The sequence below is a fragment of the Chiloscyllium plagiosum genome, chromosome 15 (genome assembly GCF_004010195.1).
Source record: "Chiloscyllium plagiosum isolate BGI_BamShark_2017 chromosome 15, ASM401019v2, whole genome shotgun sequence".
Classification (NCBI taxonomy): Eukaryota; Metazoa; Chordata; class Chondrichthyes; order Orectolobiformes; family Hemiscylliidae; genus Chiloscyllium; species Chiloscyllium plagiosum.
Genome location: NC_057724.1, coordinates 6,478,848 through 6,493,620, shown reverse-complemented (window position 1 = coordinate 6,493,620; position 14,773 = coordinate 6,478,848). Strand labels below are relative to the sequence as shown.

At 41.1% G+C, this 14,773-nt stretch overlaps 1 protein-coding gene across 4 annotated transcripts in view; it reads left to right on the top strand.

Annotated features, from left to right (window-relative positions):
• LOC122557074 (sodium- and chloride-dependent neutral and basic amino acid transporter B(0+)-like) overlaps positions 1 to 14,773 on the top strand; it is a 95,077-nt gene that overhangs the window by 51,409 nt on the left and 28,895 nt on the right. For all 4 annotated transcript variants that reach the window (XM_043704356.1, XM_043704355.1, XM_043704354.1 and 1 more), the window contains one exon: positions 13,157 to 13,275. In XM_043704356.1, the coding sequence (XP_043560291.1) occupies positions 13,157 to 13,275 (119 nt within the window). The remainder of the gene's footprint in view (positions 1 to 13,156; positions 13,276 to 14,773) is intronic.

Genomic DNA, 14,773 nt, shown 5'->3' with positions numbered 1-14,773 from the left:
CTGCCAAACCTTAAACAGACCATTGTTCACAGCAAACTGCCTGGCTTTCAGAACAATATCGACCACAACACCATATAACTCTGTCACGGAAACCACTGCAAGATGTGTCAGAGTGTCGACATGGATACCACCATTACATGTGGGGACACCACCCACCATGTACACAGCATGTGACTTGGCCAACGTTGTCTATCTCATACACACAGGCTAGGATGCCCTAAGGCTTAGTAAATTGGCGAGAGCAAGCAGAGGCGACACCAATGGATCAAGGGACACGGCACAACAATCAACAAACAGGAGTGTTCCCTCCCAGTCAGGGAACAGTTTAACAGTCAGGGACATTTTGCCTCGGACCTTCAGGTGACCATCCTCCAAGGCGGACTTCGGGATATGCAACAATGCAAAGTTGCCGAGCAGAGGCTGATAGCCAAGTTCGGTACTCATGAGGATGGCATCAACTGGGACCTTGTGTTCATGTCACACTACAGGTGACCCCACTACACCACACACACACACACACACACACACACACACACTCTTACATACTCACACACCCACACACTCATGCAGGCCCTCTCTCATGCACACGCTCTCTCTTATACACACACATGCATCCCCCAGACTCACACCCATGCACACACCCTCTCACAGGCTTATACTCCATCATACTTGCGCACACACTCTACCGAGCATTCACACATGCATGTGTGTGCATGCATGTGCGCTCACACTCACGCACTCATATATAAGTCTATGGGTTGAATTTGTATTTGCAGAATTGTATTTGCAGATACATTCTATTTTTGTTCAAAAAGCACACAATCTGCAGGCAGTCAATGCAGACTGTCAATCCGTGTAACATTTTATAAATTCCTACTTTGGAAATAGAACAGTCTGACTCAAAACCAGGATACAGACAAACTCTAATCTCACACCTTTAATACATTGTCTGAGCTGAGATGTTACCTTTTTGTTTATAAAACCTTAAATTATCTCAAGAAGGTGGCTTAAAAGAAATTCTGGGGTTTATATATTAATGAACCGAAACCTGCAACCCATTCTGAAAGATGAAAGACTTAACAGCAATCTACGTTTGTTCAATATATCATTTCAGTTGCATGACACTGTGATCTTTTGCTATAAATTCTATCTTATAATTCTGCCCCACTAGTTACCTGTTGAAGGAGCAGTGCTTGTACTTCCAAATAAAACTGTTGGACTATAACCTGGTGTTGCGTGATGTTTAACTTTGTCCAGTCCAGTCCAACACTGGCACCTCCGCATCATCAATATACAAGAGGCAATATCTTTAGGTGTGAGGTCCCTCTTTGAATCTGTCTGTTTTAAGCTGAATAATTATTTGATTCAAGATTCTTTTCTGCCAAAAACAAAACAGATCTGAGCTTAAAACATAGACTAGATTCAAAGTTGGGAACTTATACCTAAAGTGCATTGTCTATCCTGAGATATCACCCCTTGTATTTTGTTAATTATCTCTGGACAATGACTTGAATAGAATCTAGATTTTGCATTTTAATTAGCAGTCTACCTCCCAACTGATTAAAGGATTCAACAAGGGCAACTAACTTTAAAGTTGTTAACTTCTTGCTTATAAATACTATGTATTATACCTCACTATCATACCACACCCTTTGAGTGCTTGCAATTTCAAATAAATCTGTTGAACTATAACCTGGGGTAATTTGAAATTAGAGACAGACACCAACTGACACTTAATAATTGACTGTCAGCAGTAACCATGGGAGCAGCAAAAAAACATGTTCCAAACAGAAAAATCACCAAGAAACTTGTAAGAACAGCAAGGAAAACAGTGTGAGCTAGACAAACAGAAAACACTAGCCATACTTGTCTGAATGAATACATTTTCAATGACACTCAAGAAGCTTGACACCATCCAGGAAGTCAGATTCACAAATGTTCAGTCACTCTAAAACTGATGCTCAGTAACAGCAGTGTGGTCTATCTACAAGCTGCACTACCGAAATTTACCTTAGAAGTCATCTTCCAAACCCATGACTATTTCTATCTCAAAGGACAAGGGCAGCAGATAGATGGGAACATCTGCAAGCTCCCCTCTGAGCCACTCACCATCCTGATGTGGAAATATATCACCGTTCCTTCACTGTCACTCGAATTCCCTCCCTAATGGCATTGCGGGTCAACCCACAGCAGTTGGATTGCAGCACTTCAAGAAGGCAGCTCACCACCACCTTCTCAAGGACAACTAGGGACGGGCAATAAAATGCTGGCCAGTCAGTGGTGCCCACATCCCAACAGTAAGTAAAGGAATTATGAAACTGAAGCGGTCTTAGCAAAAGACGTCCTGTAGAAAGCGAGTGCTTGCCCTAGGAGTAAAATTCGACATCCCTGAGCAAATGGGGGAAAGTTTTATGAAAACGGTACAAAGATCAAAAAAGAATGGCAACATAATTAAAAAGAGAGCTTTCCCCTTTTACATTGAAGAACGCCACCATTACAGATTGTTTCTACTATGGATAGCTGTCTAGATCAAAATTGTAACTTGCAGTAGAGCTGCACCATCAGGAATACCTCAGAATTCATTTCATGCAGAAAAGAGAACAGTTAGAACAATTTTGAGGGCACAGCAGAAAGAAACGTCAGAAAAAAAACCTTTGTTTTAAAAGTTTCAGGTAATCCAGCAATTCCTATTGATGCTGCAGCCAGAGAACTTCATTCCAAACAAAAACAGACATTGCTGGAAAAATGCAACAGGTCTGGCAGCATCTGTGGGAAGAAAGCAGAGTAAATGTTGCAAGACCAGTGACTGTTGATAGAAGTGTTACCACTTTTTCCTAGCCGCTAATAGTTCTGATAAAGAGCCTGCTTTGGTTTCAGATCTCCAGCATGCAGAGTTCTTTGCTGTGGTTTTTATAGAAAATGATTGCGCAGAGGAATTTACAATGTGTTTTGAACCATTTAAAGATAGGAAAAATGCCCATTTTTCTCACAAAGAAGTGAGAACGATGCTGCTTTGTCACAAAGACTGAGGAAATCCTATAACTAGTGGGAAGATGCCATTTTTTCTGTAAAAAAACTGGAAATAATCAGTAAAGAAATACAATATTGCAAGGAAACAGGATTCTAAAATGTGTAATCATTGCAGAACGGTGTTTAGCAAAATTTCTTTTTAAAAATGGAAACATTTAAGACAGTATTATTACAAAGTAGACATTACAAAGATTAGTAGACAAAGAAATGACTGCAATGTTGCTATAATAGAGTTTAAAATAGATGATGAACCATTACAATAACAAAATATAAAACAATATTGATGAATGTCAAAGAACCAGCTTAAATAACAAATTGCAATCATTATTGAAATACTGCAGATTTAAAACAGCTTTATTACAATGAAAATTAATAATCATACTAAGAAGGAATGACAGCAAAAATAATTATTGCATGAAGGTTCCTATGTTTTATTTAAATGTGAAGAAAATCATTTAAATTATATGGGAAACAAACCAGAAATATGTACAGACTCCTCCTGAGAGAAGTGCTATCCTACCTGAAGAGGGTGGCAGGCAGTATTCATATTATGGTAGAGGGAGCCTAATAAGGCTCATAACAAGCCAAACTGTCAAGACTAAGAGTCAGTGTCAGCACCGTGGAACTGAAAGGCCTGTTTGCAAAACTGTAGGTTACATTCAGAAGACGTGCTGAAGTAAGACACAGTTCCAAAAAAGTGGAAATACTTGCACTCACATATACACAGAAGTCTCCACAATGAACACTCACCTCCCTTAGAACAAGTTCTCGGCTATGTACCTGTGTTAAAAAAAACACCAGAGACAGTTCAATGAGAAATAAAGTTTGAAACAAAAGTATTGATCCAACTGACTCAAGGTTTGCAGAGTTTGTTTACCCTAATGAATATAAGTTTAGATACAAGAACAATTGTCCTTGCTTTATCAAATCAGATACAATGACTGAAAATATATAGGTTACAAACTTAAAGATTAAATTACTGTATCCAGGTGGAACAATGCTTAAGATTAAAGGTAGATTGCAAGGAATACTGGAACATGAACATTGTGTGAGAGTTGAAAATGTCTGTATGGTTCACAAACCTCATTTTTGAGCCAACACACATGTTTTGTCCACAAAGCCTTGTGGAAGCCGAAAGTAATCAATGATAGTCAAGGGACCAATGGTTTCAGCAACAAACCAATGTTCACCAATGGGTTAGGGAACAGCCAGTATAAGATTTCATTGAGTTTTATGAACTCATGCTGGAAACTAAATCGAAGTAGGAATCAAGTGAAACTACCTATATTGGCAAAGGAGAATGGTTTCATGCTGTCAACACAGAAGAAGAAACAGGGTTGGATTTGTTACATGTTAGAGTCTCCCCTGGTGGTGACAAAGTCAGAAGTCAAGAATCCCAAATCCTATCCCCAGAATAGGAGCTTTCATTAGTGTGGGAATGATTGGGTGTGATCTATAGCTCACGCTTATGTTATTCTTATTGGCAGTTGGCTATTTAACTGGTTGACTGCCAGCAGTGAAGTCAGGTTTTTGCAATCCCTGGACCAAGGTAAGAATAGTTCTGTTCTCAGTGTGTTTCTTTTGGATAGCCAGGTTACCCAGATAGACACCATAGTTGCCCCTTTAGATCCACTAATGGGACCCTTTTATGAAATTAAATTATGAAATAATTTTGTGGACGTTTGCGCTGTGAAGTGTAGGCATCATTGTGCACAAAGCATACATCATTTTTTATTCTTTCATGGGGTGGGGTCATGTCTGGCAAGGCCAACATTTAATGCCCATTACTAAGGATGTTGAATAACATGTTGGTGAGCTCCTGTTTTGAATTCTTCAGACAGAAAAAAACCCACTTTGCTATTAAGAATTTGTTCTTGCATTTTGTCCCTGCAACAGTAAAAGACCAGCGATATATTTCCAAACCAGGATATTTGTGGTTTGGAGGGAAACTCGCAAGGTGGTGGAGTTCATGAATATGGAAGGTGTTGTTGCAGGATCCTTGGTTAGTTACCGCTGCACATCTTACACATGGTACACGTTGCTCTCACTGTGTATCAGTTGTGAAGGGAATGAATGATAATGGCGGTGGATGAGATTACAAACAAACAGGTTGCTTTTTTTCTTTGTCGGTGTCAAGCTTCTTGAGTGCTGTTAGAGTTGCAACCAAACAGGGCGGTGGAGAGTATTTCCCCACAATCCTAACTTCTATCTTGTAGATGGTGGATTGGCACTGGAGAGATGGAAGGTGACTAACTCTCTGCAGAGTTCCAGTCTCCAATCTGATTTATTTGGCTCAGTTTTTGGAATGCTTCAGTATCTCAGCAGCTGCCAATGGTGCTGACCATTTCGTCATTATCAGTTAACTTCACCCCTTCCTTTGGTAGAGGGAAGTTTCATTGATGAAGCAATTCAGTGGAGTTGAGTTGATTCACCTCCAACTACAGCAACCTTCTTCCTTTGTGTCATGTCCTTTTCCGCCCAGTTCCCATTGATTCCAGTTTTGCTAGACCTCCTTGATGCCAACCCTCAGTTAAACACTCCCTTGATGTCAAGGACAGTCACTCTCACTTTGCCTCTGGAGTTCAGCTCTTTTGTCCATGTTTTGGACCAAGGCTTTGGCGAGGTAAGGAGCTGAAGAATCTGAGTAGCCCTGGCAGAGTCCAACTGAGTACAAGTGAACCATTTACTGCTGAGCAAGTATTGCTGGATAGCTTTCTATCGCATTGCTAAAGATTAGGATGACAATTGGAATTGGCAAAACTGGGAAAGCTGTTAAGGCACCATCCCAAAATAAGTTGGAGTTTGAACAAAAGCTGTGCTGGGCTTTGTTTTATGGTCCTATAATAAATTAAACTATTATAACATCTGTGCTATATGATTTTCCTGAGATGATGATTGTCTCTTCAAGAAAGGCACAAAATGTGGAACAGTTTATAAGAAATTAGAGAATAAGAGAAAAGTTACGCCGAAGAAATAACAAAGGAAAAGGTTTTTGTTTGATTTGAGAGTGGGAGAGATTAAAAAACAATAGGGATAAGGAGTTAGTTGGTGGTATTCAGACAAATGAAGGAAGAACAGGAAGGGGTGAGATCATGTTTTTTTAGCAGAATGACAGCAGGAATAAATCAAGCAGAATAAGCAAAGCCCAGAAAGGTGTGCAGAAAATAGCTAGGCCCTTGAGATGCAGACCTCACTGATCATATGTCAGTCTTGTATTCCCATTTTAAGTTGAAATCCATGATTCCTCTAACCACGTTCCTGCAGCACCATCACCCTCCTGAACAATCCCGTCCAAATGTCTGGAAAAGTTTGGCAGCATCTGTGTTTCCGTGCTTCCGATTAATGATTCTGCATCTTTTTCTGGTACATGGATGAGGATATTACTGACATTTCCAGCTCTCAAGCTGAAGTAGAGCGTTCAATCAATTTTACTTTAACTTTCTGCTCTTCCCTTAATTTTAAAATTTCTATCACTAATTCTTTCGTATCTTTTTGTAATTCCTCTATCTCAATTTCTAGGGATAGGCCATCAACCAGTACCTATTAGAATTTCAGTAATTTGCCTCAAATATGTATCTTCACAATTCACTTCCTGTCAGGACTTATTTTCCCAGTGCTCCCAACATGTTCTCCATTGTCCTCTACTCAGACTTATCCCCACTTTGGCTGAGAAGGCCATGGGCCATGTCCATTTCAGCATTTTGGCTCCCATCACATCCCCTGCCACAGCTACAATAATGTTTCCTTGACCTCACCTTCAACCCTACAACCCTCACCCTCTGCTTTCAGATGCTGCCGCCAATTACATTACCCCCTCCCCTCCCTCTATTCCTCCACAACCTCCTGTCTACCTCTCAATGGTTCCCCCACTCCTTTCTATCGACCAAATGAAAAGGAGCAAGAAAGGACCATTTCTGAAAGAAGGTCATTAACTTGAAAGGTTATCTCTGTTTCTCTCTCTGGAAATGTTAAGCATGCTTGCTAAGTTTTTCCATCAATTTTTGTTCCAGATTTCCAATTTCTCACTTCTTCAGTATTTTGTTGTATCTGGAAGAGATCATCCTTTAACATCAGCAGCAGTAATTCTAGACTAGGAGGTTCCTTTGGTGAAACTAACCATAGTGTTCTTGAACTGAAACGAACTATTTATTCTAACACATGCAGCTGGCTAAGGGTGTTTAAGGTTCAATGGACTATTCTCGTCTGTAATGCTCTTTTCACTGTTGAAGATGGAGGTGGTGTGGTGCTATCATTTTAAGTCAGCTGAGTGCCCAGGAGATATTGTAAAGCTCAGGAAATTTTGGGGATGATTATCAGTTTTCCTCTGTGGGCTTTGATAGTGTGAAGATTGAGAAAAATTCAATATCTAGTTGTGACGCACTCTTTCTGTTTCTCACATTGATCAAACAAGACATCCACTTCTGCAGGACAACATCTCCTGAGTGTTGCACTATTCTGAACTGAAAAAGATGACAGTTACAAGATGGAAGGAAGGAGGCCATTCAGCCTATTACAATTGGGTTAAATCTGTTCCTTATTTGCTAGTATCAGTTACAAGTCAATTTCTCTGCTCTTTGACTGTGTTTTCTCATATTCTTTTCTCAGATACTTGTGCAGTTCCTGTTAAAAAAAATGTAAAATCTATGCTTCTGTGGTCACTTCTGGCAAGACTATTCACCTCCTATTCATAAAGTGTTACTTTTATGTAAGGAGCCATTGTCCAGAAAAGGACCATAGCCATTTTTCTGCATTAAAGCCAGCAAATGGTTTTGTATATTCTGAGAGTGATCACTCCACTAGCATGGGGGATGGTGAGGAGATAGGGCCCCCATAAATTATGTAAACTGGTACTGGGATTGTATCACTGCTATTGTAGAGTCATAGAATCATGCAGCATGAAAACAGACCCTTCGGCCCACCCAGTCCATGTCCAACATAATTCCAAACTAAACAAGTCCCACCTGCCTGCTCCTGGTTCATATCCCTCCAAACCTTTCCTGTTTGTGCCTTTATCCAAATGTCTTTTAAACATTGTAATTGTACCCACATCTACCACTTCCTCAGGGAGTTCATTCCACACACAAACCACCCTATCTGTAAAAAAATTGCCCCCCTGTCTTTTTTAAATCCCTCTCCTTTCATTTCCCACCTCGGGTGACTGACCGTGTGGAGTTTGCACGTTCTCCCCGTGTCTGCGTGGGTTTCCGCCGGGTGCTCCGGTTTCCTCCCACAATCCAAAAATGTGCAGGTCAGGTGAATTAGCCATGCTAAATTGCCCGTAGTGTTAGGTAAGGGGCAAATGTAGGGGTATGGATGGGTTGCGCTTCGGCGGGTCGGAGTGGACTTGTTGGGCCGAAGGGCCTGTTTCCACACTGTAATGTAATCTGTAATCTAATCTAATCTTAAAAATTTGTCCCCTGGTATTGAAATTCCCCCATCCTGGGAAAAAGCCAACTACCATAAACTCTGTCTATACCCACCATCATGTTATAAACTTCTGTAAGGTCGCCTCACAACCCCCTGCACTCCAGTGAAAAAGTTCCAGCCTACCCAGCCCATTTTTTTATAACCCAGACCTTCCATAGTCATTAACATTCTGGTAAATCTCTTTTAAACCCTCTCCAGTTTAAAAATATCTTTTGCGTAACTGGGTGACCAGAACTGGCAAATTAGTGGGACTGTTGTATGTCAAGGGCAAGAACTTAAGATTTTATATTGCAAGGATAGGAATGGATGAATATACCAGTTTTTGTTTTACCATTTTGGGATATTCCTGGTTAAGGTGCTGTTTCAGGAGATTAAATGGGTGACATACAGCCGGTGATTGTATAAATTAGTAAATGCCCCTGAAAAGGATGGCACCAATGGACCTAAGAGCCCTTTCATGTTTCATGCTATAGGTTGCAATGAAAACTAGCAATTTAGTGTCTCTGTTGCTTTAACCAAGTTTGAGAGTGATTGGGCACCCTTCCGTTTGGATTGGAATGACTCACTGACTCACTCTCGGGTTAGCTGTTAACAATGGTGATAGCTAGACAATATGTTGAAGGTGTTAGCCTCCTGTGTTCTCTGTCTATGACCTGATGTTTAGATTGATTCCAATCTAAAAAGTGAGATAACAGAGTTTTACATAAATTCATGCAGTTTTTGAGCTCAGAGTTCTACATGAATGGATGTGGTTTTTGAGCAAAGTGCAATGTAACTCTGAAAGTACCAAAAAGATTCACCACACACAATATATATATATGTGTGCAAGTGGGTCTTTGTCTGTCTGTGTGTGTGTGTCTGTCTGGGGTGGGGGTTGTCTGCCTTTATTCCTGATGAAGGGCTTTTGCCCGAAACGACGATTTTGCTGAAGCTCCTTGATGCTGCCTGAATTGCTGTGCTCTTCCAGCACCATTGATCCAGAATCTGGTTTCCAGCATCTGCAGTCATTGTTTTTACCCTGTCTGAGCATTTTGACCGGGTGCCAAACTGCTGCCCTAATTCGCATGTTGGATAACGATTGGCTATTACCTCTGCTTTAATTTGCATGTTGGATAATGATTGGCTATTAACAACAATGCCCTCTTAAATGCCGATAGTAGCCATGATTTGGAGATGCCAGTGTTGGACTGGGGTGTACAAAGTTAAAAGTCACACAACACCAGGTTATAGTCCAACAGGTTTAATTGGAAGCACTAGCTTTCGGAGCAACTACCACCTGATGAAGGAGCGTTGCTCCGAAAGCTAGTGTGCTTCCAATTAAACCTGTTGGACTATAACCTGGTGTTGTGTGACTTTTAATTCTTAAATGCCTTAATTGAATTGTCCTCTATCACACTTCCAGGCAGTTAATTGAATTGTCCTCTATCACACTTCCAGGCAGTACATTTCAAATGTGTGTCAAAAAGGACTTACTGACTTTGTATAACATTTTAAGCATGTGCTCTTCAGTTCTTGGTTTTTTTTCAAAGCGGAACAGTTTCTCATTTCCCATCGTTTGGACCCCACATGATTTTGAAAACTTCTATCAGATCTCACCTCTGCCCTCACTGCTCCAATCCCAACTTCTTCAATCTATCCTCATGACTGAAGTTTCTCATCCCTGCAAATGTTTCTGTAAATCTCTTCTGCACTTTCTCCAATGCATTCACATCCTTCTAAAGTGTGGCACCCAGAACTAAGGTCCAACCTGCATCCTATTACTTCCCTGCACTTGCTCTTTTTAATAAAGCATAGAATACTATACGCTTTATTAACAACTCTCTCCACCTCTCCTTTAATGAGTTAAGCACATATACACCTATGATTCTCTGCTCCTGAATACCCTTTGGAATAAGACCTTTTATTTTAAACTGTCTCTATGTATTTTCTGTGCTAAAGTGTCTTACCCCCACTTCTCCATATTGAATTTCATCTGCCCTGTCCCCCAACTTGTCAATGCTTTTTGAAGTCCTACACTATCATCTTTACAATTCTTCTAAGTTCCAAGTAGTTCCCTGCACACAAAGACCGAGACCACTAATATATTGTGCCACCATCATCTGACCAGACCATAGGGGCTGCTCTCTCATTAGTGAGAGAAGTAACTGGTGGTGTTTTAACCTGAGAGCCACCAGACCTCAGGCAAGGGAAGAGGTTGAGAAGGGGATTCTTTCATGGTAACCTCAAACCAGTAATGGGAATGGAACCCATGCTGTTATCATTACACTGCTCTGTAAACCAACGATCCAGCTAATTGAGCTAAACCAAGTCCCATTAATATCTATCAGCTGATAAACACTTAGATAAGAACATTATAAAACAAAGCATAATGCCAAGCTGCATACAATATTAGGTCAGATGACCAAAGACGTGGTCCAAGGTGTAGATTTTAGCGAGGAAACTAAGGTAATGATGAAGAAGGTGTTCCAGAGTTTGGTGTCTAGACCATTTAATAGTCATCAGTAATGGCGAAATTACAATTGGAGGTGCAAATAATGCTAAAATGAGAGAAAGGCAGTTATCTTGGAAGGTTTGGGGATTGGAGAAGGCTATAGAGATAGAGAAAGGCAAGAGATTTGACATAATAAAACTATTGGACCAATTATATCATAGACAGTAAAAATGTACATAAAGAATGATTATACCTTGCTGCATCCAGTCATTCAGCTATAACTGAGGTGTTGCACTCAGTAATGTTCAGTTTCATTGCTTTGTAACTTATTTCCAGGTCTATAATAATCATTCATCCGTCAACAATGTTCACAATTCACCAGAGAATCTGAAAATGAAATCTAAACATTATCAGTCAAGGCACCAAGCCAATGGTGAGGTTGAAGCCAGGTGCTGGAAACACTGCCTGGAAGCTTCATTATTGTGAGCAGGAGCACACAGACCTGTCCCAAATCATTCTACACTCCCAGCATTGAGCTTGCCAGATGGCTAGTGTTGCATCACCAGGGCAGAGGCTGAATTACTGAGAGAGATTTTCGGTCACAGGCATCAGGATCGTGTGCAGAGTGTAGGGTCATCAGTACATTGTGCAAAACCTCTAAAACTCAGTTCCACACTGCCCTCATTCTGAGGTTGGTTAATATTTATGGTCTCGCTCACTGAGATTCTGGACAATGGTTTGGATGAAATCTGCGGGAGCGAGAGCAGTATCTGCTGTTGCTGCAGAGACAACAAATGGATATCTGAAAGCACTGGTTTTCCTCTGGCTCTATCAATATGTCCTGGTTCAATGCTACCACCCTCTTAGATTGATCTCACTGAAGAACAGAAGATGAAAAAGCAAGAACTATTGGAATTAAACTGCTGTAACAGAGTTGGATTTCTTTGTTCCTGGTGCTTAAGGCAAAAAAAAACTTATGGTGATGTTTGACGTTAAATATTCAAAAGTCTGATATCCCAACTCTTGGAGCCAATAAAACCTACAGTACAGAAAAATGTCCTTCAGCTCGTTGCATCCGTTCTGGTCGAAAACAAACACTTAATTATTCTCATCCTATTTCCCCGCACTTGACACATAACCTTGTATTCCGTTGTATTGCAAGTGCACATCTAAATACTCCTTAAATGTTATGAAGTTTTCTGCATCTATCACCCTTACAAGCACTGAGTTCAAGATTCCCACCACTCTCTGAGTGGACATGGATTTGCTCACATCTCCCCTAAACTTTCTGCCTTACCTTAAACTTATATCTCGAGTCAATGATCCCTCTATCAAGGGGAGCAGTTCCTTCTGGTCTACCCTATCTACAGAATGGAACAGAATCCCTACAGTGTATAAACAGGCCCTTTGATCCAACAAGTCCCCACCGACCCTCTGAAGTGTTCCCAACCCAGACCCATTCCCCTATCCTATATTTATCCCTGCCAATGCACCTAACCTACACACCCCTGAACACCAGTGCCAATATACCATGGCCAATTCACCTAACTGGCACAACTTTGGACTGTGGGAGGAAACCCATGTAGACATGGGGAGAATGTGCAAACTCCACATAGAGAGTCGCCCAAGACTGGAATCAAACCTGGATTCCTGGTGCTGTGAGGCAGCAGTGCTAACCACTGAGCTACTGTACTCCCCTAAATATCTATGGCCCTCATAATTTTATAGATCTCAATCTCGTCCCCTCTCAATCTCCTCTGCTCTAAGGAAAACAACACCACTTTAATCTCACCACGTCCAATCAAACTCTTCAGCCGAGGCAACATCCTGGCACGTGTCTTCTGCACCCTCTCCAGTGCCATCACATCTCTCCTATAATGTGGATTCCAGAACAATATTCTCGCTGCGTGGGCTAACTAACATTTTATACAGTTCCAGCATAACCTACTTGCTCTTAAAGTCTAAGCCTTGGCCATGTGCCTACGTAATCACTTTATCTGCCTGTCCTGATACCTTATGGACTGGTGGACATGCACCAAGCTCTCTCTAATCTTCAGTGTTTCATAGGATCCTACTGTTCATCATTTATTCCCTTGCCTTGTTTGTCCTTTGTCTCATGAATGTTACAGAGAAAATTTTCAGGACAATGATGTTTGTCATTATTGGTTCCTCTGGTTTGCAGGATTCCAATTTGACCGATGCTGCGTTTTTTTAGAAATGCCTAGATTATGATTAATTTTTAATCTCATTTGATATTTCTTTCACCAGAAACAAATATAACCATTCTACTGGACCAGTTCCCTAAATTTCTACGATCAAAGCGCCTTTACCTGACTATTGGTGTTTGTTTGTTATTTTATTTCCTTGGCCTTGTATACGTGACACAGGTATGTTGACTTTTTGGGAAAAATGGGAAAAGAAAAGAATTGAATGACCATAAATGTGTGGTTTTGGGTCAAAAGGAAAGTGAGGTTTAACAAAATTAAACCGAACACATTTTTAAACTCTTCCCGGCCCTGCTACTGATTTTGATGTTGATGGTGAAAGTGGCAGTTATCATGTTGCATTCTGGTCAGTTCTTCAAATATTTGAAGACGCTTCATGCTTCCAGTTTCAATTAATTTTTATTGTTAATGCCGGCAGGTTCCGTTTCTATGAATTGTGAATAACCAACATCAAAGGGCTAGAAAACTGAATGGCCTAAAGGTGGATAAATAACCTGGACCAGATGGGCTACACCCCAGACTTCTAAGGGAGATAACTGAAGAGATAGTGGAGGTGCCAGGAATCACTAGCATCAGGGAGGGTCACAGAGGACTGGAAAGTCACTAACGTGACACCCCTGTTTAAAAAGGCAAAAAACAGAAAAGTACAGACCAATTAGCCGATCCTTGGCTATGGGTAAGATCCTGGAATCCATTGTGAAGGATGAGATATCTGAATGCTTGGAAGTGTATGGTAATAAGAGCAGAGTCAGCATGGTTTCATCAAGGGAAGGTCATGCCTGACACATCTGCTAGAATTCTTTGAGGAAGGAACTAGCAGGTTAGACCAAGGACAGTCAATGGATATTATCCACCTGGACTTCAAGAAGGCCTTTGACTAGGTGTTGCACAGGAAGCTACTGAGTAAGATAAGGGCCTATGGTGTCAGGGGCAAGATGCTATCATGAAGAGAAGCTTGGCTGTCTGGCAGAAAGCAGAGAGTGAGGATAAAAGGTCCTTCTCAGCATGGTAGCTGGTGATAAGTGGTGTCCCACAAGGCTTAGTGTTGGGACCATAACTTTTCACTTTAAACATTAACAATCTAGATGAAGGAACTGAGGGCATTCTAGCTAAGTTTGCAGATGATACAAAGATAGGGTGGAGGGACAGGTGGCATTGAGGAGACAGGGAGGCTGCAGAAGCATTTAGAGGTGGGCAAAGAAGTAGTAGCTGGACTACAATGTGGGAAAGTGTGAGGTCATGCACTTTGGTAGGAAGAATTGAGGCATAGAAAATTTGCTAAATGGGTAGAAAGTTCAGAAATCTGAAGTGTAAAGATACTTGGCAGTTCAAGTCAAGGATTCTCTCAAGGATTCTTGTGGGTTGAGTCAGTAGTTAAGAAGACAAATGCAATGAGGGAATTGAGAGGACTTGAATATAAAAGTGGGGTTGTACTTCTAAGGCCCTATAAATCTCTGGTCAGGCACACATTTGGAGTATTGTGTACAGTTCTGGGCTCTGGATAGGGGCGCTGGAAAAGCACTGCAGTTCAGGCGGCATCTGAGGAGCAGTAAAATCGACGTTTCGGGCAAAAGCCCTTCATCAGGAATACAGACAGGGAGCCTGAAGGGTGGAGAGATAAATGAGAGGAGGGTGGGGGTGGGGAGGAAGTAGCATAGAG